The following is a 24,841-nucleotide window of genomic DNA, read 5'->3' as shown; positions in this document are numbered from 1 at the left end:
TGGTCATTTTGATTTGATTTAGTTTTCTGGCCTGTTCCTAAATTTCTTCCTTTGGTTCAAATGGTTTATTTTAAGTTTCTTGATGAGAAGACCATCTTCTGTATATTTTGTTCCATTTCTCAGTCAGGTGCTATGCCCTTGGGTGGGAGCTAACATAAACTGGTTATGAGCAAATCATTCCACTATACTGTTCAAACTGTACTCTTCATGGAAGAAATACTAGTATATGTGAAAAGGAAAGGTCTGGGTCCAAACAGGTCCAGATTCATGTTGGATCCACATCATTATCACAGAGTGCATTTTATTTTATTTTACTTTTTTAAAGATTTTATTTATTGAGACAGAGAGAGTGAGTGAGTGAGAGAGAGAGCACTAGGAGGAGTGGGGAGGGGTAGAGGCAGACTCCCCGCTGAGCAGGGATTATGATCTGAGTTGAAGGCAGTCACTTAATCAGCTGAGCCACCCAGGCACCCCAGCACACGGAGCAGTTTAAGAAACACCTGTTCTCCTTCATGCTTTCTTTCTTTGAGTCTATTTTCCTTTGAGAGGACACTGTGCAATTTGTCTTTGTGTCTCCATTTCCCAGCAGAATTGCTGGTACAGTTGTATAATTTCCAACTTAAATGTTCTCTCGGAAGGAGATTATGTTGCCTCTAATTTGGGTCTCTTTTCTTTTTTTAAGATTTTTTTTTTATTTATTTGACCGAGAGAGAGAGACTGCAAGAGAGGGAACACAAACGGGGAGTAGGAGAGGGAGAAGCAGGCTTCCTGCTGAGTAAGGAGCCCAATGCGGGGCTCGATCCCAGGACCCTGGGATCTAAGCTGACCTAAGCTGAAGGCAGGTGCTTAACAATGGAGCCACCGAGGCGCCCCAGGTCTCTTTTCTTTTTTCCTTCCTTCCTTCCTTCCTTCCTTTTTAAGCTTTTATTTATTTGACAGAGAGAGAAATCACACACAGGCAGAAAGGCAGGCAGAGAGAGAGGGGGAAGCAGGCTCCCCATGGAGCAGAGAGTCTGACAGGGGCTCCATGCCAGGACCCTGAGATCATGACCTGAGCCGAAGGCAGAGGTTTAACCCACTGAGCCACCCAGGTGCCTCCCCGCACCTTTTCACTTTGAAAATTTAGACTTAGTACTGGCTGTTATAGAGATGGTAGTGTCTGTCTGGATGTCACAAAATAACAAGTCCATGAGTCAAGGCCTCTCAGTACTTTGTAAAGCAAACAATAGGTTCTTCATTGTGGCAAGTGAAAAAATTATTTTTGATTAATAATAGTTGGGGTGCCTGGGTGGCTCAGTGCGTTAAAGCCTCTGCCTTCGGCTTGGGTCATGATCCCAGGGTCCTGGGATCAAACCCCGCATCAGGCTCTCTGCTCAGTTGGGAGCCTGCTTCCTCCTCTCTCTCTCTGCCTGCCTCTCTGCCTACTTGTAATCTCTGTCTGTGAAATAAAATAAAAACAAAATCTTTAAAAAAAAATAGCGATGGTTCACATATTTTATAGTATTTTATAAACTGCTAAGTGTTATATGAATTTTGGTTATTATTCTTAATTAGGTTCCTCAATGAGGACAATAGGGCAGGTGTTAGTATACTCTCACAAATAAAGAAACGGAGACTGAGAAGAGCAGAATGGCTCGTTCAAGGTTGTACAATGTTTGGCAGTGCTAGGGCTAAATCCAGCTTCTGGTTCCAAGTCTGGTGATCGCTTTTCATGAAGGACTTTATTTACAAAAGGAGAAAGTTCTAGCTTGTGCAAGTTTAAGAGAGAACCAGAGGCTGTGCCACAAGCCAACAGTCTGTGTCTTTATCCCTAATTTACAAGTGGATAAAAATGAGTGCTTTATTGGAAATGCAATGGGAATGAAGGAAATACTACTTTGGGGAAAATAAAAGGCAGCTGAAACAGACTGTTTGGATTTATTCCATGTGAACACCCTGCAGCCAAGTCTAAAGTCACCAGTACAACTGCCCCACGGCTTTGCCAATAGACCTTCCAGAAAAAAGCTGGCAGTGTATGAGTATGCCAGCAGCTGGTATAGAAATGAATGAAGAAAAGGAAGTGAGTGAGCTTTATAAAATATCTGAGCAGGAATTTTTAATCAAGTTTTTATTTGTTTTTTTAAGTACAAGGAATAGGTGAAACAAGGATTTGTTATTAAGGAAAGAGAGCCAGATTTAGATGATAGTTAATTGCTCCTAGAATCCTACAAGTCATGAATCCTTCAGGGCTCATAACCCTGAGATGAATCTGACACATGTAAATGGGTTTTATAATGAAATATTCTTTCCTATTTCTCTTCGCCTTGTTTATTTATCACTATGTGTTACTTATGCAGGAATACCAAAAAAAGTCTAACCAATCAGGAAATTAAGAAAAGAATTTTCATACTTCTTTGTGCTTTGATTTCCTGGCCACAGCCAGTTTGGGACAAGAAAGAAATGAATGGCCTGGGTCAAAGTCTTTAGAAAGTGCTAATATAGAGAGACAGATTGGCCTCATTTTGTTTTCCCTCTTTGTTCGGAACACTTGTGGAAAATGGGGAGGGGAATTGCCATGCACTGGGCACCAGTCCCTGTTTTGTACAATTTTTACATTAATACCACAAGGTGGGTGTGATGACCATCTCTTTTACAGAGATTATAAAGATTGTCAAGAATCAAGTGTGGAGGAGCCAGGCTTTTAACCTAGGTGTAAACCCTATGCTCATGCTTTTGTAATACTTTCTTTAGTAATGGGAGTTTACAGAGTATTTTTGCCTGAATTACTGTTGAAAGCTTTTTATTTTGGAAGGTTTTAAACAAAATCAAAAGCAGGGTGAATTGTAAGATCAACTCCTTTGTACTCATCACTCAAGTTATATCAGTTACCAACTCTTAGCTAATTTTGTCTTATAAAACTCTCTATTCTTCTCCCCATTATTTTGAAGCAGTTCTCACAAATCACCTTAATTTTATCTTTAAATGATGATTTATCTCCAAAACATACGGACGAAAACCTAGCATAACATGACAATCTCATGACCATACCTAAAAGTTAACAACTGTTCTTTAAAATAATTAATTCTTAAAATTTCCCCAGTGGCTTGTTATTTTTTACAGTATTTTAAATCAAAGTCCAAATAAAATTTATGCATGGGAGTTAGTTGCTGTCTTTAGACTTGAAAGTTTGCCTTCCGTTTCTGTTTTTAACTCCTTGCAATGTTTTTGTTGAAAAAAACAAGCTACTTGTCCTGAGTTTCCCACAGTCTGGGGTTTGCTCATTGCAACCCTTGATGTCCTTGAACATGTTTATCTGTCCCTTATATTTTTTGGAAATTGGTAGCTAGATCTAGAGCAAGGTTTGTCAGCCTTGTTGCCCGTGGCATAGGGGCCAGATAATTCTTTACCACCGGGCGGTGTCTAACACATTGTATAATGTATAACCGTAACGCTGTCTTCTGTCCACTAGAAACCAGCAGCCCTCCCATTTATGACAATCAAAAATGTCTCCAGACAAGGCTAAATGTCTTCTGGGAGCTAAATCTCCCACCACTGCTCCAGCTGAAAGTAACATTGGTTTAGAGGCTTGAAAATGCAAAGATTTCTCCCTCTCTCTCTCTCTGTGTGGAGGGGCAGAAATACTTTGAATATAGACACATATTTCCACTGGGAGGCACATAATGTCTAACTCAGCCATTGAGGATGGTTGTTAAGACGCCTTTGGTCATAGAGATACTTAGCTATTTTAAACATCCCTTCAGGTATCTAGCACCTGTTTATTAGTTTTAAATTGGAATGTTAGAATATGATGGATTAGTCAATCCATCATTTTTGTGAGACATGACACTTATTCTGTTGTTTCTGTGTCCTGATACATGGGGATCATTACTGGTACACGAATGTACGATCAGCCTATGAGGGTGACTTTATTTTTCTATTGTTCAGAAATTAGGTTGTCTATAGGAAGGGGTCTAAATATATTAGCCATCTAGAAACCACTTAAATATAGGAATGGTGTTGGAAAAACTCCAAAGAAGGACTTAATTCTTTTCCCCCAATACTTGAAAGGATCAGGAAGCTTGACCCTATCGTTCATAGTCCTGCCTGTCAGATCAGACCCCTAGGTTATGGTGCCTACCCTTTCAAGCTTCTAAGATCAAGACCTTGAGCTCCAGCATAGAGCACCTTGTGTCTGTCGTAGGCATTCCTTGAACAGAACAAAGAGGAGTGTGTAAGAGCTCTCTCAGAGAGGTAGGGGGATGGGAAGGAAGAGAATGGGTGAGACTGCCAGGAGGGCAAGCATAGTGAGATCCCTCTGAAAAGATTATCCTTGAGATAAATTTTGGGTCGTATGAAAGCTGCCTTTATTACGTGTGATCTTTTTGTCTGCTCTGTCCTAAATGCATAGGATATTTTCAGTTATTCTCCTGTTTGAGAACTATTTCTGAATGTGTAGATGTGTATGGGTGTGTGTGTACATATATATTATAAAAAGCTGTGAAACAGGTAAAAGTTCATTTTCCCCAAGTTATTTTATACTTCAGTCCAGCCATCTATAAAATGGCCCCTACTATTAAATAGCTTGTCAATTAATTTTTTCCCCCAAACAACAGGAGATTCAAAATTGCAGTCCATTTTACTTCTAATGGGATTAGCATCAAGGAAAAACCACTCATGCGGAGTCCAAGATAAACATCAGAACAATGCAGCAATTATGGGTCATTCAGTTAATATATTGCAGTGACTTTCGGTTGCTCAAAAATTGTACAGTTTCTTCCAGTTAAGCGAAGAGATTATTTTGCTTTTATCAAGTACCACATTAGAGTGATTTTGGTGTGAGTAAAACTATAGCTAATTATCACTGGTTTGCAGTCCTTCTCTTTTGATACTTAGGAATGCCAGAGAAAGGGTAAATAAAATCCCTGTTAACAATGAAGGCTTTCTTGCTGGTAATCAGCAGTATTTGGTCTGCCTGCAACTAGGGCTGCTTTGTCTGTGAAGTTTTATTTCTATTGACTTTCTGTTCTTTAGAATTCAAACATTTGCCTTTATATATCTAATTGCTGAAAACTCCAGCCGGGGAAACAGAGGAATAAAGAGTCATTCTGTGGACCAGGATGGCTTGTGAAGAATGTGCTTTTCCTCAAACTCAGTTACACATTTATGCTGCCCAGGAAGCCTTGCTCCCACTTGTCCTCTCTGTACCGCAGGTGAGAAAGCAGAAGCAGGGAGACTGACCCTGTCTTATCTATCATATCATGTCCCACATGTACCTTTCTAGTGTTCTTACAGTTCAGGTAGAAGTCAGAGCCCAGAAACCTTCAGGAAACAGAAATTTCCTGTTTAGATCCCCATCATACAAGCACATTGTTTATTCAGAGACCCTAAGGCCCCTCTCAGCTGTTGCCCAACTTCTTTGCCCCCTTGTATAACCAAGTTCCATAGAGTTGTCTTTAATATCCCTGTTTCCCGTTTCCTCTCCTTTTTCTTTCTTGGACTCACTGAAAACAGCCCTTGGCCACCAGTCTCCTGAACGCATTCCTGGCAATGCACCTTTGCCACCAGTGACCTTCGCTTCACTAACCCTAGGGGCTCCTGTGAAACCCTCACCTTATCAGAGAGGGACTCCCTTGTCATGCTTATCATTCTGCCCTGCTGTATTTCCGTAACATTTTTCTCTATGGAACATTTATTTTAATGTCTGTCCTTCCACTCTCCCAGAGAAAATGTTGGTTCCATGAGAGCAGGGATTTGATGCAGTTCGTCACTTCTCTGGGACCTCGTACTCCTGTAGGCGTGCACTAATTATTTGTTGAATAGAACATTTTTTAAAAAGCTGTGGGAATTTCTGCTTCACTCATACTTACCTCTTCAGCCAGTTCTTAGCAAAGTGTCAAGGAAGGTGGACTTCAATAAATATATGTTGGGTAGAATGAAATCCTGTTGAAAAGGAAGGTAGTGCTCTGTAGGATAACTGGCTTTTAGCACAGTGGCTTTCACCCAGCAATGATTTGCCAGTGAGTCCTAATCTTATCTGGAACCGGGTTCCTGGTAGGAGAACTGAGCCACACCATTTCTTTTTCTTTCTTTCTTTCTTTTTCTTTTCTTTTTTTTTTTTTTTAATTAACATACAATGCATTATTTGCCCCAGGGATACAGGTCTGTGAATCGTCAGGCTTACACATTTCACAGCACTCACATAGCACATACCCTCCCCAAAGTCCATAACCCAGCCACCCTATCCCTACCTCCCCACCTCCCAGCAACTCTTAGTTAGTTGTGAGATTAAGAGTCTCTTATGGTTTGTGTTCCTCCCAATCCCATCTTGTTCCATTTTTTTCCTTTCCTACCCCCCCAAACCCCCAACCCCCTGCTCTGCCTCTCAGCTTCCTCATATCAGGGAGATCACATGATAATTTTCTTTCTCTGATTGACTTATTTTGCTTAGCGTAATACCATCTAGTTCCATCCTTGTCCTTGCAAATAGCAAGATTTTTGTTGTTTTTGATGGCTGCATAGTATTCCATTGTAGATATATACCACATCTTCTTTATCCGTTCATCTGTTGATGGACATCCAGGTTCTTTACATAGTTTGGCTATTGTGGACATTGCTGCTATAAACATTTGGGTGCACATGTCCCTTCGGATCACTACATTTGTATCTTTAGAATAAATACTCAGGAGTACAATTGCTAGGTTGTAGGGTAGCTCTATTTTCAACTTTTTGAGGAACCTCCATACTTTTCTCCAGAGTGGCTGCACCAGTTTGCATTTCCACCAACGGTGTAGGAAGGGTCCCCTTTCTCCACATCCTCTCCAACGTCCATTATTTCCTGACTTGTTAATTTTAGTCATTCTGACTGGTATGAGGTGATAGCTCACTGTGGTTTGGATTTGTATTTCCCTGATTGAGCCACACCATTTCTGGTTATGGTTTCAAAGTGGCCACCCTCATAAGTCCGTGGGGCAGGTAGTCTTCCTCCTGTTCAAATTTGCTTGTTCGTTCTGCCCAGATGAGTCATGCAGGTAACATAGGGAAGAGATAGCTGTTGTGTACCCCGAATGAAAACCCACAGCCTCATAGTTCCTTTCTAGAACCAGTACCACTAAGTCTGGTGCACATTATAAACATTCGCTCACCCATGAGAAGACACCATACTTCTTTGCCCTATTCCTTGGAGGGTATGGTACACAATTTTCCATCCATCTTGTTGCTCAGTCGCTCTTACATTAGGGCTAAAGTGAGATTTTTATTATTTTTTTAAGAATTTAGAACTATAGGTGCACCTGGGTGGCTCAGTGAGTTAAAGCCTCTGCCTTTGGCCCAGGTCATGATCTAGAGTCCCGCATCGGGCTCTCTGCTCAGCAGGGAGCCTGCTTCCTCCTCTCTTTCTGCCTGCCTCTCTGCCTGCTTGTGATCTCTGTCTGTCAAATAAGTAAATTAAAAAAAAAAAAAAGAATTTAGAACTACATAAGTCTTTGCAGATTTGGGTGGTAGTTCTGTGCATGGGAAGGAGGAGGTAGTGTAGTTCAAAATCTTTGCAGAATGTGCCTCTGAGGCACATTTCTAATTTCGGTGTAAATCAGGTCCCTGTGGATAGAGAGGAGATAGGGATTTGGGACTTAAGACCCAGCAGTTCAAAGAAAGCAGGGTAAGGAAAACTAGATAACTTAATGCGTTTCCTTTTTTTGGCTTGGGTTCCTCAAAGTGGCGTAATCTATCCTTGCTGTTAGTCCAATTATTGTAGCCCTTGGGATGACTGTGTTTGCTTTTTGTTCCTAAGGTGCTGAATGGCTATTTCCATTTTATAAATCTTACTATGTCTATGCCTTTAACTGAAAGCCATTCAAAATTATTTTTGGGAAGAGACTTTTCTCTTGAAAGATGCTTTACTCTTGTTCTCTTGTATATTACTATAGTTCCTTGGTGCTAGTCTGTGATGGCACTCACTTCAGGGACTTGAATTTGACTGGGAGGGGCTAGAGTGGATCCCCTGCTATTTTGTGGTCTGTTTTTTGGTACTGACTCTCTCGTTTGTTCTCGTCCTCCCAGAAAGCTCTGTTTCCCAGCAGAGAGGTTCACGGAATTCCTAGACCATACCAGACTAAAGTCCTTTGTAGACTATAGCATAAATCCAAGTTGGTCTCACCTCTCCAGACCCCGAAAGTGGAATGGGAAACTAAATGGAAGAAGGGAAAACTTTTTTTCTCTTGCGTTATTTCTCTTTCTTTTTAAGCTACATTTTTTTTTTTAAGAGTTTCTATTTCCTTACATTCAATTTCCTTTTGTTTCTGTAACTTTTTTTTTTTTTTTTTTTTTTACATGCATTGTGTAACCAGATTGCCTGAATTTGAATTCTGACTCTCCAATTTACTGGTTGCCAGAACTTTTTAAAATTACTTAACCTCAGAAAGACACGTATATAAAATCTATAAAATGAGTGTAATAGTACCCACCTCAAAGGGCCGTTATAAGGATGAAAGGGGTTCATATACACCGAGTACTTAGACAAATTTCTGGCACATAGTTTTCAATTATTGATGACTGTTATTATCATTGCTTATTTTTGTGGCTAGTACCTGCAGGTAAGTGCTGGTTGCCACACTGGCAAACTTTTTTTGGCAAATCATTCTTTCACAGGATTAGCGCTCCTTAGACCTGGAGTAACTTAAAAGGATGAGGCTAGGACCTTGAAAAGTCTCGGGTATCTCAAGCAGGACTTATCAGTAATTTCTGGTTTTCCTTTAAATCTTGGCTTAAGTTTCATAATCTGCCTTCTAGATGCCTTCCCTTTCTTTGTAATCACTTTGTCTTCTTTTCTATATGCTTTTTGGCCGTTTTGCCGAGTTCTGAGCATAGAATGTATTTAAAGACTTCTTGCCAAGATAATAGAGAAGTAGTGTTAATATTTATATCTTGCTTTGCTGTGAATGATTTCCATTCTGGAAGGTCCACGAGTTCTTCAAGTCACTATGTCTTCCTTGGTTATCTAACCAGAATTATGGCATGGAACTTTCTTGCTCCAAATAAAGTCGTTAGTAGAGAAAAAAATCTTTAAACTCTTGAAGCATTTGTCTTGTATGTATATTTATGGGAATTTCCCAACTTGGGGGAACAAATATGTACATTTGGAATGTGGAGAAAGTAAGGAAAGGAGAGGGAAGAGCTGGTGTGAGCAAGTGTGTTCTTGCATTTAGATGAAACTTTAGAGTTCTGGGGCTAAGTAATAGTTACCCGTCAGTCTTTCCATTGAGACAGAACTTAGAAGAGCAAGTTCCTCGGGGGAGTGTGTGTGTGTGTGTGTGTGTGTGTGTGTATTATCTCTTCTGTTGCGCTTCTCTTTACTTAAACTCTTGCAGGACATTTCACCTACCTGATGGATTTGCTGCATGGGAAAAGGTTTATAAGGTTAGACTCTGACCTCCTCAGCAAATAAACCAAAAAAGATTTTAGTTATCTCCCAATCCCAAGGTATTATGACTTCTTATTTCCTGGGGTAGATGAAAACTCATTAACCATTTTGTAATAGAAATCTTTGAGGGAAATAGAATCTGTTCATTTCTTATTTTGCTTAGTGTGAATGATGTGGAACCATTTCCTCTGTGAACCCTTTGGAGAGTTCCACATATTTTCAGTATTTAGTCAAGTCAGGTAACTCCATGCAGTGTTTCCTATGGGCATATACCTGAGTTAACTACACGTAGAAGAGACCAGAAAGCTTGTAGGAGTTGAGGCAGGTCCTTCCTTGGCTGATTGAGAAGAGATTCATTATCAGCGTGGACAGAGACAAGAAAGCTATTTGCTCCTCATTCCTGGTGTCTAACTGCTGACCTCTGACCATAACAATACTCTCCCTGATGACACCAAGCTGGCCTTGTCGTTTGTTGGGGGGAATGAGGCGTGTCAGTAAACTTTTATCCTGTCATTGGATACTGCTGTGGTTCTTCCCTTCTCTGTTTTATGGCACTGGCTTTCAAAAAGCAGAATGGGGAGAACAAGTGATCCACTTCGTGTATTTGTCCCAGATCCTTTGTATCTACCGTAATAACCTCAAATGAGGTAGTCACCATCCACGCTCAAATAAATTTTCCTCTATACACAGATACCTTACCTACTGCAAAGATGGTTTTTTCTAAGATCTCTCTCCTGCTTGCTTCTGCTCTTTAAAGGCTAGACAGCATACTGACTCTAGGAGCTATCTGGCTCATGGGGGAGGGTAACTGCTGGCCAGACTCCACTGGTCTCTTGCATCTCTTGAAGTGAGAATTCATAAACAGAGTTGTGTGATCCTTTGAAGGCACATTTGTAATGCATACCATCTCAGTGATGAAAAGACAGCAATAACCCTCAGCACTAGCTGGTTCTTGGACTTTTAAAAAATAAAATTCAGAAAAAAATTAAAATCTTCATCAGCTATTTTTAAATGCATTCCATTTTAATATATGATTGACTAAATATAACTGGCAGTTTAGGTATTTAAAGACACTTACAGTCCAGTTGAATTTCTGGAGATGAGAATAATTGGGCTGCTTCTTTCAGTATACAAAAAAATGGAAAAGTATCATTTGAGAGTCCATCTTTTAGTAAAGTGTGAGTTAACACAGTACAAGTTTAACATATTTTCAGCACAGAATTTTTTATGCACTGCTCCTACTTGAATGCATTTTTGAGACTGTCCAAGAAATTACCCTCTGTGTCTGTGAAACCTCAAAGTAGGTTCTTCAGTGCAAAATTGAGCCTTGAAAGTGAGACTGTACTGTCTAGTTTTTGAGACCTTTTCCTTTTCCTCAGGTAAAGAGGAATTTGAAGATTTATGAGAATCGTTATGAGAACAATCTTGAATGACAAGGAAAATCGGGCCAAGAAAGTATCAATTTGTGAGGAGGAGGATGTTAAACACCATAAAAGGCAGAACTTAAAATATTTTTGAAAGCTTTTTAACTGAAAATTTCATCTGTGATAAGTCAGTAACAGTATCTAACATTTCAAGAGTACCCTGAGTAATAGCATCCATTCCCCACACTAAGGCTTGGGGACTCTAAAGTGGGTAGGACAGGATCCTAGATCTTTAGAGGATGTCATGTGTGGTGGGGGAAACATAAACAACCAACAGAATGAAGCCTTTATTTGGGATCATGAGAGATACCCACTTCAAGTCTGGGGACCCATGGGGGTGGGACTTGAAAGGACATCCTGATTTTTCCACTGCCACTTAGAAAACCCGAGTTAAGCATCTGTTTGGTAGCATATATGTATAATGTGCTAACAGTTATTGGTGCTTTTGAGAATGCTTTAAGAGACATGGTCTTTTCATGGTCTTTTGAGGTCCTTCTATCCTGTGAAGTGAATTACCCAAATGTATGGATAAAGAAGTGGTCACCGAGAGGATAAGCAGCTTGAGTAAGAATAAACAGGAACTAAGTGGTGCCCCAGGTCCCAGCCTTCCTGACCTACAAGCCTGTTTACTTTCTACAGCCCTCTAGCAAAAGAAACAGCCCTTCATTTCTCAAAGCACGTGTGGTGGCACACTGGCTTCCTGCGATGTTATCTGCATTATGTAAAAGAAGGTTCCCTTTGGAAATAAGTTAAATTCCTTCTCATTCCTCAGCTCTGAGCTCATAGGTCACTTCTTCAGGGAGACTTCCCTGGTCTCCAGTCTCCCTCCACTACGCATTCTCCTAGAACTCCCTGCTTCCCGCATTAGCATACCACCCCCTTTGTAATTTTGCAAAAGGGTCAGGTTCGCTATATGCTCTGCATTCAGTGTCTCGCATGTAGCAATCACTTAAGAAGTGTTTGCAGAAGAAGTGTCTTCATTTAAGATTTGTGTGCTGTTTCCATTCTTTTAGACTACAGGACGTGTGAACAGCTCACTTGTGCCAATGGAGCCTGCTATAACAGCAGTCAGAAATGTGATGGGAAAGTTGACTGCAGAGACTTCTCTGATGAAAACAATTGCAGTAAGTAATGTGTACAGACCGTGCGGTGGTGTGCTGGGGCTTACTCATGCTGGCAGGTTCCACAGCCTCTTGCCGAATTTGCGTTCAGTGAATTCATGTTGGTAGCTTGAAGTCAGCCACGGTGGGAGTATTTGCACCATGGAAATTGGCAAACACTCCCAAGTCAGGGCCTTTTTGTTCCTGGAGGATTGGTGGTTAAACATTTACCAGCATGCTGCTGCATAATAAAAATCGCTTTTCAAGCTTGAGATAGAAATCTTCCCGGGAAATGAAATGACTGCGGTGGAACTGAACTTCTCTTTCTGTTCTCCCTTGCTACCCGTGTGACACAGCTAAGGTATGTGCATACCACGAGTTCCAGTGCGACAGTGGGGTGTGCCTTCCTCACTCCTACGTCTGCGACCATTATCTGGACTGCGAAGATGGCAGCGATGAGCATTCTTGTAGTACGGTGATTTCCTTACGCTGGGTTGGGTTGCTAGGAGTCCCCCTGTTGTTACTTTCTGACGACTGTACTACTCTTTTTGAACAAAAGGGTCACTATGTCTGATGGCAGTTGGAGCCAGAAGATCATTTAGGGCCCGTGGCATGAGCTTCAGTAGCGAAGCGAGACCTGGACTCCTTTATTGTCCAAGAGTCTGTGGAGAGTTGAAGGATTGCTGATGGATAGTGTGCTTTTTTTTTTTTTCCTCTTAGACCACAAGGGGACAGGGTGAATTGTGTCACTGGGCTCTCAAATTACCCATACTTCAGGAATGGGTCTGATAACGTTGATAGGAGAGAGAGAGAAGGACTTGGGAGGGGAAGTTCCCTAAGATATGTGGTCCCAGCTCTCCCCTTTACTTTGAAATTTCTTTTTTTTTTTTTTTAATTTATTTTATTTATTTATCAGAGAGAGAGCGAGCACAGGCAGACAGAATGGCAGGCAGAGGCAGAGGGAGAAGCAGGCTCCCTGACGAGCAAGGAACCCGATGTGGGACTCGATCCCAGGACGCCGGGATCATGACCTGAGCCGAAGGCAGCTGCTTAACCAACTGAGCCACCCAGGCGTCCCTACTTTGAAATTTCTTAGCACACTGAAATGGGAGGGATAGGCAAGTCAGTGTGGGTACAGATGGCTTTCGTTGCCTCTGCTTTTTAACTCTGACCCAACTTTTTTCCCCCGCAAGTCGTTGCCTGCAATGCAGCCCACCTCTCACTGTTGCCAGCTCTGGACTCACTTTGCTGGAATCCGTAGTTTGAAGTCTCTGTGAGAGAGTTTTACTAATTTCACAAAATTAGTTGGCACCTTTTTGTGGTCATTTATTTACTAGTATATTATGATTTGTCACCACACCCGTTTTGATTGATTGGCACCTCTGTCTTGTTAAATATTTTCAACATCACTCTTAACTTTTTATGAGCCATGCCTGATTTCCCTTCTGGCCCCTGGGCTTTTTTCAGTGAGAGTATTAGAATGTGACAACATGGAACGGGTGACTCAGAAGCATTTGGTTGTGGATAGCAGTTCACTGCTTGTGATAAAGTAAGGGCGCGCTGGGCATCGCCATGCCTGAGGCACGTTTACCAGTCTGCGCTCTTGTGTCAGCCTACAGCAGACCACCTTGTTTGTGATCTTGAGAAGAGCATAGATAGGCACCTGAGTTTATTTCCTCGACCCACAGGTGCTGTTATGTTTTCTTCCTTTTCTCCCCTTCTTTGTCCTTCTCCTCCCCCTTTTCTTTCCCACATCTTTCTGTCAAGATACTTGACAGAAGTTTAGTCCGTGAGGTGAACTCTTTGATTTTTCCCAAGCAGTTTTTGTCTTTGGAGTGCAGCTGTTGTTTCTTTCCAGGCTATGAGACCTGCAGAGGCAACCAGTTCACTTGCCACAGCGGCTACTGCATTAGTCAAAATGCGGTTTGTGACGGAGAGAACGACTGTAAGGATAACAGCGATGAAAACGGATGCGGTAAGGAGGAGAGATTCTGACTGAAAAGCATTTTCTTTTTCTCTCTCTGCCTCTTTTTTAAAAGTATTACTTATTTGTCAGAGAGAGAAAGAGAGAGAGAGAGAGGGAGAAAGCACAAGCAGGAGGAGTGGCAGGAAGAGGGAGAAGCAGGCTCCCCTCTGAGCAAGAAGCCTTGATCCCAGGACTCTGGGATCATGACCTGAGCAGAAGGTAGACATTTAACCAACTGAGCTACCCAGGCATCCCTGAAAAGCATTTTCTTAAAGTGTTTTCCAGAACTTGTATTCCTACTTCCCTTGTTAATTTCTTTTTTTTTTTTTTTTTTAAAGATTTTATTTATTTATTTGACAGAGAGAAATCACAAGTACACTGAGAGGCAGGCAGAGAGAGAGAGAAAAGGAAGCAGGCTCCCTGCTGAGCAGAGAGCCCGATGCGGGGCTCGATCCCAGGACCCCGAGATCATGACCTGAGCCGAAGGCAGTGGCTTAACCCACTGAGCCACCCAGGCGCCCCCCCTTGTTAATTTCTATCTGTGTGGATTATCTATGTTAGAAATTATCTATGGATTGGCTGTAGGTTAATTAACTTGGTGGGGAAGAAGGAGGTGACTTCACCAGCTTTTCTTAAAAAGACAGTGAACTCAATTACAGTATGAAATATAATCTCTTCCTCTTAACCAATGAAGTAGAGTAGGTGGGGCAGTCTGTCTGCCTTCTACAGCACATGTTGACTTATTTTACTTAGAACATGCGAGGAAGAAGTAGGGACTGGTAGTTGCTGGAAAGGCAGCTACTCAGGGAATTGTTTCAAGATTCTCTGAGAAGGAAATTCCAGTGGTATCACCTCCTTCACCAGCAGTACCTTGAACAGTTCAGAAGTTCCTAATACCCACACCCTAAAGCAAGTATAATAATGAGAGTGATGCTTGGGGAAAATCCGTTGGTATTGGTTGTCCAAGAAGTAGTCTCCCTACAGTTAGTCACAGGTTTTCTTACATTGTTGACATTTCACTAAAGGAAAAAAAAGAATTAAACAGCCCCACCCCCACCCCAACCCACTACCGCACATCCTGGTCCAAAAAGACGAAAACAGATGAAAAACTCAGGAATCTTGGCATCACCTCGATAAAGTCTAGTTCTGTAATTCATGATTTAAATAACTGAATTTTCTTCTGGGGTTATTAATCTAGTTTGATAATTCAGGTCCATGTCTCTTCTTACCCCTGTAACCTGGCTGAGAACTCCCTACCTTAGAAAGAATGGAACTTAATATCATTCATCACTTCTTTTTTAAAAAAATATTTTGTTTATTTATTTGATAGACAGAGAGGGAACACAAGCAGGGGGAGTGGGAGGGGGAAAAGCAGGCCTTCCAGAGAGCAGGGAGCCTGATGTGGGGCTCGATCCCAAAACCCTGGGGTCAGGGTCTGAGCTGCAGGCAGATGCTTAATGACTGAGCCACCCAGGTGCTCCCTATTTGTCACTCTTTAGAATCCCAGTAAAAGATCAGTGTTAGAGTTAGCACGTACCAGTTTAGGTCATTTGTAGACTTCTCTTGTCTACCTGATCTGTATTCTCACTTACCCATGGATCAGAAAGAGCTGGCTCCACCCGTGATACGGCTGTGATTCTTTTATTTCTCCCCTGCAGAAAGCAGTAGTCACCATATTCGTGAATGCTACCCAGGTGAATGGGCTTGTCCAGAGTCTGGAAAATGCATCCCAATCACAAATGTTTGTGATGGGACTTCAGATTGTCCAGGAGGAGAAGATGAAAACAATAGCACGAAAGGGCAACACTGTGGTGAGTATGGAAATTCATCTGGGTAGCTTTCAGATCAAGATCGATCTTCCTTTCTTTCTTTCTTTCCTTTCCTCCCTTTCTTCCTTCCTCCTTCCCTCCTAAGATTTTGTTTATTTGACACAGTGAAAGAGGGAACACAAGCAAGGGCAATGTGAGAGGGAGAGGTAGGCCTCCCGGCTGAGCAAGGAGCCTGATGTGGGGCCCAGTCCCAGGATCATCCCAGGACCATGCTCTGAGCCGAAGGCAGATGCCCAACTGACTGAGCTACCCAGGTGCCCCAATGTTTCTGTTTTTCTATAATAGATTCCCAAATACAGAGAGTATCAGTATTTGCATAACTATCTATCCCGAGGCTTACTGGCTTACACAAATACTTACTATTTATTTCTCTTAGTTCTGTGGGTTGGCTAGGAAGTTCTTAAGGCCTAGACCAGCTCACTCACATGTCGAGGATGTTGCAGTAAAAGCTCAGGTTGGTATCTTTCTGCAAGATAGTAGAAAAGGTGAACCGTAGTGTGTAAGCTCTTTTAAATCTCTTCTTAGGTCATGTTTGCTAAAAGCGTTATTGGCCAAAGCAAATCATTTGGCCAAGCCCAGATTCAATGGATTGATGAAACAGACTCCATCTCTTGATGGGAGGAGCTATAAAATGTTCATGGTGTTTTTTCCTAAACTCGGGCAGAGTGGTTTTAATGGCAATTTCCATGATTTTAAAGATATTGTGGAGATTTATTTCCTGGCTTATACTTAATGGAAAAGTCTTAACCTGGCTGCACTCAGTAAAGAAGCTTCTGGTTTTTGAGACATACACCTTGAACTAGTTTTTATTTTTTTTTTCTTCTATGACTGTACTCCATTACTCTGTCAACTGTGTGGACAAGTGACTGTCCTGTAAGGGAATACAACTTTAGACCTTGACTTCATCAATAGTGCACTCTGTAAATTATCTAGAAGTTGTTTAGAAGTAGCCATGATTAACATGTTTAATGTTATTCTCAATCTAGTCACTTGAGAATTCTTGACTTTTTCTATTATGTAGACAAAAAGATGGACTTATGATCTGATTTTTCAGTAAAGAGCACTTAAGATGACTTATACTCGCACAGTTAAAATTTTAAAAGGAGTTGTATTTTTTTTTTTTAGGGAGTTGTATTTTAAAAATATGAGTTGAGCTTTTCATGCATAATAAAGAAGGAAGGCTTGAAGGCTGATAGTTTCTGTGCCTCTACTACATGCTTTCTTGGGTTTTAGGTTTGGTAAAAGACACTCTTACATTATAGGTACATCAGTCTTGTCCAGAGGTCACCATTCACTTAACAAAGTGTTTTTCTCTGTTTAGATGGGAATTTGTGTTCTCTGCTGAGCTGTGAGTACCAATGCCACATGTCACCAAATGGAGGAATGTGTTACTGTCCCCCAGGTTTTATCGTTGACCCGAATAATACCCGCAGCTGTGTTGGTAAGTGACAAGTGGCAGTGTCGAATGTTTTGTCACCGTGCTGTGGCACTGATGGCTTCTGTGATCTCTAATATCAAGGTGTTTGTGCTTGTGGATGGGAGTGGCAGTCGTTATAACAAAGAGGGACATAGTCCCCATAGAAAACCTGGACAATATGAAGTTTAAAGTTGGAGAAACTTGCAAGGGGCACAAGGCAAAAAGAGTGGTTCTTCTGAGTGAGTTGACCAGCTCCATGGATACCTGTGTACAGCCTGATGAAGGAGGAAGTCTTTGATGTTTCCTTCTTAAGTGTTCTGAAGCAGGATTGGTGTGGCTCTACTGGTTTTTCAATATTGGAATACATCCATGTGGTTGGTAATAACTGCTGCCTGAACCCATCAGCTGTCCTACCCTGCTCGCCTGGTCTCTTCTCCAGGGTGCTCCAACCTCCAACAAGCAACTAAAGAGTAGTTGCCTAAGAGGAAAGGATCATCAGCTCACTGCCCCGCTGACCATAGTGGCCAGTCAGTGCCCATACCATGCTGTTTGTTAATTCCCCTGATTTTGACCTCTACTTGAAGCTTCTTGAAGCTTTGTTCAAGGGCAAACACTATTAGTTTGGCTGGCATTGAATTGGATGCTGGTGTACCAAATAGTTCTTATATCTCTCTTATCTGAATTATAAGAATGATTTCTCCCACTAGGAAATTTTTGATTGTGATGTGAGCTGGCATTGTGGCCTTCTGTGATCAGGATGGGGTCTTCTGATGGGAGAATTACTATGGCCAAGTATCAGTTTTTAGTTTTTTAGGATTTGAACAATGAGTTTTTAGTTCTCTGATTTCTTTTTCCTTCTTTCTGATTTTTTTAAGGGGTGGGGGAGGGGCTAAGGGAGAGGGACAGAGACAATCTTAAGCAGACTCCATGCCAAGTGCCAGCTGGACATGGGGCTTGATCTCATGACCCTGAGGTCATGATCTGAGCTTAAATCAAGTCAGACTCTAAACTGACTGAGCCACCCAGGTGCCCCTGCTTCTTTCTGATTTTTGATATGTAAACAATAAACCTATTAGTAGGAAGTGTCCAAAAGGGTTAAAAAAAAAAACAAACTTCATTTTTTTAAAAAAAGATTTTGGTTATTTATTTGTCAGAGATCACAGGTAGGCAGAGAGGCAGGCAGGGGGGGTGGGGTAGAGCAGTCTCCCTGCTGAGCAGAGCCTGATGGTGGGGCTCAATCCCAGGACCCTGAGATCATGACCTGAGCCCAAGGCAGAGGCTTAACCCACTGAATCACCCAGGTGCCCCTAGACAACTTTGTTTTTACTGGTGCTGTCAAAAAGGCATCTGGAAGGCAACTGTAATAATTCATTAAAACTAAATTTGGGGGGCGCCTGGGTGGCTCAGTGGGTTAAGCCACTGCCTTCGGCTCAGGTCATGATCTCAGCGTCCTGGGATCGAGTCCCGCGTCGGGCTCTCTGCTCAGCAGGGAGCCTGCTTCCTTCTCTCTCTCTCTCTGCCTGCCTCTCAGTGTACTTGTAATTTCTCTCTGTCAAATAAATAAATAAAATCTTTAAAAAAAAAAAAAAAACAAAAACACTAAATTTGGTAGGGGTACCTGGGTGGCTTAGGTGGTTGGTTAAGTGGTGAATTTGTGGTTTCACCTCAGGTCATGATCTTGGTTGTGGGATCAAGCCTCAGCAATGGGGCTCTGAGCTCAGTACAGAGTCTGCTTGAGATAGAGAGAGATAAATTAATAAATAAATCCTTTAAAAAAAATTCAGTTTGGTAATCATCTGTGGATTTCCAAAAGATAGATGATTCAGATTTTTCCCAGGGTATTTGTGTTCTTTCAATATTCCTTAGAAATAAGCTATTTTTCAGGGCTTTCTGAACAAAAGCAAACATGGCATACATAATAAATAAATTCACAAAAGTGCTTCTTCTGAAGTAATTTCTAAAATATTAATAAAACTTCATCAACAATATTGAATTTGGATAAATCTAATGAAGTTATTCGGTCTTTAGTCTTAGCTCATGGCTTCCAACTTGATTATCAAATATCAAATAACTATTCACAGCCAGAAGAAGATTTCATGCCACAAATTAACTCTGGTTTACAAATTGGAACTTCTGAGAAAGTTTATTCCTCAGTGTATTGAGAACCATAATAATGGGGCTCATTATATGTCATATGCCAAGAAAAACGAGACTTTTATATCTAGTAAAGTAATCCAAGTGAGGTTGTCCTTGTGTTCGAAGGAGGCAATTTCAGGTTTTTGGTATCCGGACCAAGCCCAAAGTTCTCTCAGGATCTGATTGCTCCTGTCAAGTAACAATACAGTTACTTTTTGGATGGAAGACATGTTACAAGACAAGACATGACTATGAGACACAACATGGGCTTTATGTAAGATACCCCAAGAGATTCTGAAGCCTCAGAGACAATTCTGAAATACTTAAGGAAGCCCCCCAATTTCTAATCATTTGAAAACTTCTGTAAATAAGAGTGTGACCTGCCACAGGCATTCAATGAAATCAGAACACTTTTTGTGTTTATTACTAATATCATCATTATCGTCACCATCATCACATTGGAGATGCATTTAAGTGATTTGAAAATACTTTTCACATGAATATCCTCAGTTGTTAGGCGGTATTCTGACGCCAGGACCTCTGCCTGTGCTGCCCCGCATTGCTGCGAAAGCAACATCTCCTTTTCTTCCTAGTGGTGCTTGTCAGTGGGTGTGAGCCTGTTCCTTTGTCTTTGGTAAATGTCAGGCTCCTCCGCTGCCCCCCTCCCCCCATTGCCACCCAGCTGCCAGTTCGATTTCAGTCTTTTAGTTCTCCAGGCATTTCTCCTTTCTCTTAATAGAAAAGGAATTCCAATAGAAATACCAGAAGCCACATTCTCAGTATTCTGGCAGCTTCTCTTTTTTTCCTTTCTCAGCCCTGAGAGAGGAGATGGGGCTGGGCTGCCTTGCATTTGGAACTTGATAGGCCGTGAAGTCTTTTCAGTAAAAGTGATGGCTCTTTCAGAATCCCCAGTTTAGTCTTGTGATGCCCTACAACCTGTTCTTAGCACCCCCCTCTTTTGGGGGGCACTTTAGCATCTAGATAGCACATTTTCCAACACTTTTTTCCCAAGGTCTAAGTCAGTGATGAGCTTTGGGTTAAAAATTCCAAGTGTCTAGGGCTACTTGTATGTCAGAGGTCTGGGCCACTCGTTTTGCAATCTGAAATAAATGAAAAACTGTCACCCCAAGTTTTTTGTACATTTAGCCTATTAATAAATGTAATATAGAAAATTCCAGTATTATGCTGCGGCATAATTTCAGGACTTACAGAACACACCCAGTTCACATAAGAGGTGGTGTGATCTGATACTGTGTCACTAGTTTTAACTCTCATAATGGACATTTTTAATCCCTGCAGTATGTGCCTGGCACGTTAGTGCATTAGCTTCATTTGGAGATGAGCTCAAAAGTCTGCGATTTGAGGGCTTTTGTGTTGGGCCCCTTGCCACCTACAGAGATTTCTTCTGTGATTCTTCCCTGTTTTCCAAGGAAGTGTTCTTTGCCCCTGAGTTTTGAAGCTGGGTTAGAGTTTATTTCGCATTTATTTCAAAGAAGATTATCTTTTGCTTTCTTGGTAAAGAGAACTCGTTAATTTTAATATGTGACACTATAAAACCGGTTACACTTGTTTCAGCTGGGGTTTTAGGGGAAATAGTTCTTGTTTGTTCTTCTGAGCATTTCAGTTCTGCAGATACTCTCAGTATGCCTGTAATACTCTACATGGCTTCAGGTGTTGGAAACCTATGTGACATCTGTCATCTTAGACATGGCTCCCCAGTGAATGCCTTGGTGGTAATTAAGAATAAAATTGAGTAATCCTGACACGAAGTCTTGTGTCCTTCTACCATTCATCTGCCTCTGGTAGTCTTGACCTGGCCGTGGAGCCTCTGAGGCGTGCCGAAGCAGTTTACCCAGGGTTATTGTTTCTGATTGACGGGACATGCTGTTTGGTGACGGAATGACATCGTGATGCAGAGTTAGGGCAAGGAGGTCATTCAGCATGGGGGGATTTCAGACAGCCAGAGGGATCAGAGATGTCCAAGGGGGTCCAAGCTAAAAAGGGTTTTTTGAACTATTTTCAAAGTAGTATCTGTTGGTACAAGGCAACAAAGAATGAAAAGGAAAATAGGTAAAGGTAATGGGATGGGAGTTCGTATTATAAAGTGGTGTTTCAGGGATTTATACAGTTTCCTCCACTACTTTTCTGTTCTCAGGAAAAGCCTCAAGTCTACTTTCATTTTTCTTGTTTTAACTTTGGCTAGTGATGGATTTTAATTAGCCTTCATTTTCCTCCATAATGGAGAATATACTCTTAGTCGTTAAAAGTGACAGTGATTTTATACTCATTCAGATGTTAAAGTACTTGTAGCCCAGGTGATAGGACGGGCACTTGGACCCTTGAATTCCTAGTTATGACTTCTTTACCTTTTGTTTTCTTCTGCTTGACATCAGAACCCCTGCTCCCAGGGTGGCTTCAGACCCTTTAGCATATTCTCATCAATCTTGCATTCAAAATGAGGTCATGACATTCTGGGAATTTGAGGATGAATATCCTGTACTTTTCGTTTCTACTGAGGCGAATCCTCAGGTGGTGCTTTCTCAGGGCTGAGGCAAGGACACAGAAGAGATAAATCAGAAGGGCCTTTTATTTATACCCATGTGCCTTTTACCTTGTCATGTCCAAATTGGATTACTTTTTCCTTTGGTTAGTCACAGTTCTTGGAAAGAAAGATACGGAGGCCAGTGTTGTTACATCTGGTCTTGAGGGAAAATTGGAAGCAAGAGCTTGATCCCAGGACTTTCTTGAGCTTTGTAACTAGGGAGTTGTGAGGTGGTGGGCCATCCAGAAAGTATGGTAGAACCCGATTCCCAGCGCTGACATTTGCTGCAAGGGTATTCAGATTCAAGTAATGTGGAGAATTTTAGACCTGAGGGTACAGTGCTTTCAGAAATTATAATTTACTGAGAACCTGTTGGTATAGACTGTGATGGTCTTCCCCCCAGGGAAGGCCACAGGGTGAAGGAGGGTGAAGAGTGGATGTGAGCTTGGAGGGTCAGTGAAATATTTGGCACCAGTCTACCAAGATAGGATATTCTTTGTACCCCTTAAGCTGTACGATCTCTGAGAAAGACCCTTTATATCTTGCGTTGTCCCACTCTCTCTCCCATGTTGTATTGTTTGTATGTCAATTTTACTGAACTATTTTGAACTGGAACTACTGTGACCATAAACACCCCTGTCATGTAATGGCTTCTCAATGAATACTTATTAACTGAATGAATAATAAGTTAATGAATAAGTAGAAGAGGAGATACTTGTCATGTCTTAAGACTAATCTAAATTTAATTTTGGTTGTAAGTTTTGACATCAGAGGAAAGGCAGCTAGCTGGGGAAATGAATCTTTCCAAATACTTCATGGCAGTTACAGTTTGTCTTCTTGAGGGGTTGGATATAAGGCAGGTCTTAATTTATTCTGATGCAGCACTGTTCAGTAGAACTTTCTGCAGTGGTGGAAATGTGCTGTATCTACATTTCCAGTATGGTAACCACTGATCCCATGTAGCTTTTGGTCCCTTGAAATGTCGTGAGACTAAGAAACCGAATTCATTTCATTTTAGTTAATCTAAATAGAAATTTAAGAAGCCATAGTGGACGAGTGGCTATTACACTGGAAAGCACAGTTTTGAAGGGAAGAATTTACAAATATTTTCATTCAGCTATTTTGTAAAGCATTGAAATAATTTTATATATTAATATTAATTTTATTCATCACAGAATAAATAGTATTTGTATTAATATTAATAAATATTAATATTTGTATTAATATTAATATTTATTAATATGAATAAAGCAAATGCAATACCATGGGGCTGTGAATCTAAGCAGTGCTGTGCATCTTCTGTAAAATTATCCTTGTGTAGATTAAAAAAAAAAAAAAGAACTTTAAATGCTTTTGGATTTTCTGTACTGTGAAGATGCCTGTTCTGAATTCCTACTTTTTATTGTATGCCTAGAATCTGTGCTACCTCCAGAGAGGGTGCTTATTTAGATAGGAGCCTCAGCACATTCTTGTATAGCTGGTCAAAGGTTTTTGTCATAGTGTACTCAAAAAATGCTGGTAAAGGCAATTACAAATGTTTATTTTCCATGTGGCAGATTTTAATGATTGCCAGATATGGGGAGTTTGTGACCAGATGTGTGAAGACCGAATTGGCCATCACCAGTGCCACTGTGCAGAAGGGTACGTCTTGGAGCATCAACGGCATTGCAAAGCTAATACTTCCTGTGAGTAAATTAAGGACACTTGCCATACCACTGAACAGGAAACTTAAATGATGAATATCCTCCTTCCATAACAGATGACAAAAGAAATACGGCATTTATATGGATAGTAGGGTTTTATCATCACAGATTAGGAGTGGACCCTGCTGCCACATTAATTTTGTATTTTGATTACTAGGACCAATTTATGGATTAATCATGACCATTTGTCATTTTTTAAAAAAAATATTGTTGCTTGTTCACATTGTTTCTGAGCTTTTGTGTCAGCTGCCACATTTAATTGTGGAATATATTTCTTTTGCCGATTTTAGATGACTTGGACATTTACATTTTAATTAATTTACCACAAACATGGGTGACAAGTATCTATAGAAATAATTTTGACATTGTTTATGAAAAATTTAGGATTGATTCAAAATAGACCTCTGAAATTTGGGTTGGAATTTAAAGGAATGCCTTCATTCTGGGTGTTTTGTTGAAAATAGTCTAAATACTGTAGTACCAGAAAGTCACGGGGAAAATCTGTTAAAAACTGATACTCCCCTCCCCACCCCCCTATTTTGTCATGCATTTCTGGATAAGATGATCTTTGTTCCTTTTTTCCAGCTTTTTTTTCCTTTTTTTTCCTTCTTCCTTTTTTCCTCACACATGATCTTGAAGTTCCTTTGGTGGCCTTCTGAAATTTATCTGCTCATAGAATTGATGAATGGCCCATTTCCAGGTTATTTTTGTGTAGAAATACCTGATTTACTATCTATTAACTTTTTGGTACAAGTGATTTTTAACAAGTAAATGTATTTACTTTTGAAAGGATAATAAATTCAAATGTTCAAAAATTATAAATCACAAAAATGTCTGTCTCCATCTCTGTTCCTCTCTGACCAGTTGTCTCTACTTCCCCTCTCCCATGATTAACCATTGTTTATTTTAATTCTAGAGACTGTTACATTCATAAATAAGAATGTACAGATACAGGTATCTAAGTCTATTTTTTGTTTTTGTTTTAGTTTCTTCCCCCCCCCCCAAGTTTTTCATTTAATTTTCAGTTAGTTAACATACAGTGTAATAGTAGTTTTAGGAGTCTAATTCTGTGTTTCGGATTATGGGAGTATACTACACATGCAGTTCTGTATTTTGCTATCAGTGTGTATCCACATAGAGACCGTTTCCTCATTCTTCTTTTTTCCTGGTGGCATAAAATTCCTTTTTTTTTTTTGATGTACATTATTTATTTAACTAGTCCCCTACTGATGGGCTTTTGTATCATTTTATTTTTATCCTTTGCTATTGCAAATAAGACTGCAATGAAAACCTTGATATTCCTGCATCATTTTACATGCTTGTGAGTATG

General features: G+C 40.8%; 1 protein-coding gene across 2 annotated transcripts in view; it reads left to right on the top strand.

Annotated features, from left to right (window-relative positions):
• LRP2 (LDL receptor related protein 2) overlaps positions 1 to 24,841 on the top strand; it is a 201,900-nt gene that overhangs the window by 47,939 nt on the left and 129,120 nt on the right. For both annotated transcript variants that reach the window (XM_032355866.1, XM_032355865.1), the window contains exons 5-10: positions 11,832 to 11,942; positions 12,275 to 12,388; positions 13,777 to 13,893; positions 15,543 to 15,695; positions 17,035 to 17,154; positions 23,365 to 23,493. In XM_032355866.1, the coding sequence (XP_032211757.1) occupies positions 11,832 to 11,942; positions 12,275 to 12,388; positions 13,777 to 13,893; positions 15,543 to 15,695; positions 17,035 to 17,154; positions 23,365 to 23,493 (744 nt within the window). The remainder of the gene's footprint in view (positions 1 to 11,831; positions 11,943 to 12,274; positions 12,389 to 13,776; positions 13,894 to 15,542; positions 15,696 to 17,034; positions 17,155 to 23,364; positions 23,494 to 24,841) is intronic.

Source organism: Mustela erminea, chromosome 8, assembly GCF_009829155.1.
Source record: "Mustela erminea isolate mMusErm1 chromosome 8, mMusErm1.Pri, whole genome shotgun sequence".
In the NCBI taxonomy this organism is placed as follows: Eukaryota; Metazoa; Chordata; class Mammalia; order Carnivora; family Mustelidae; genus Mustela; species Mustela erminea.
The sequence above is the reverse complement of the archived record's forward strand: the minus strand, read 5'-3'. Positions and strand labels throughout refer to the sequence as shown.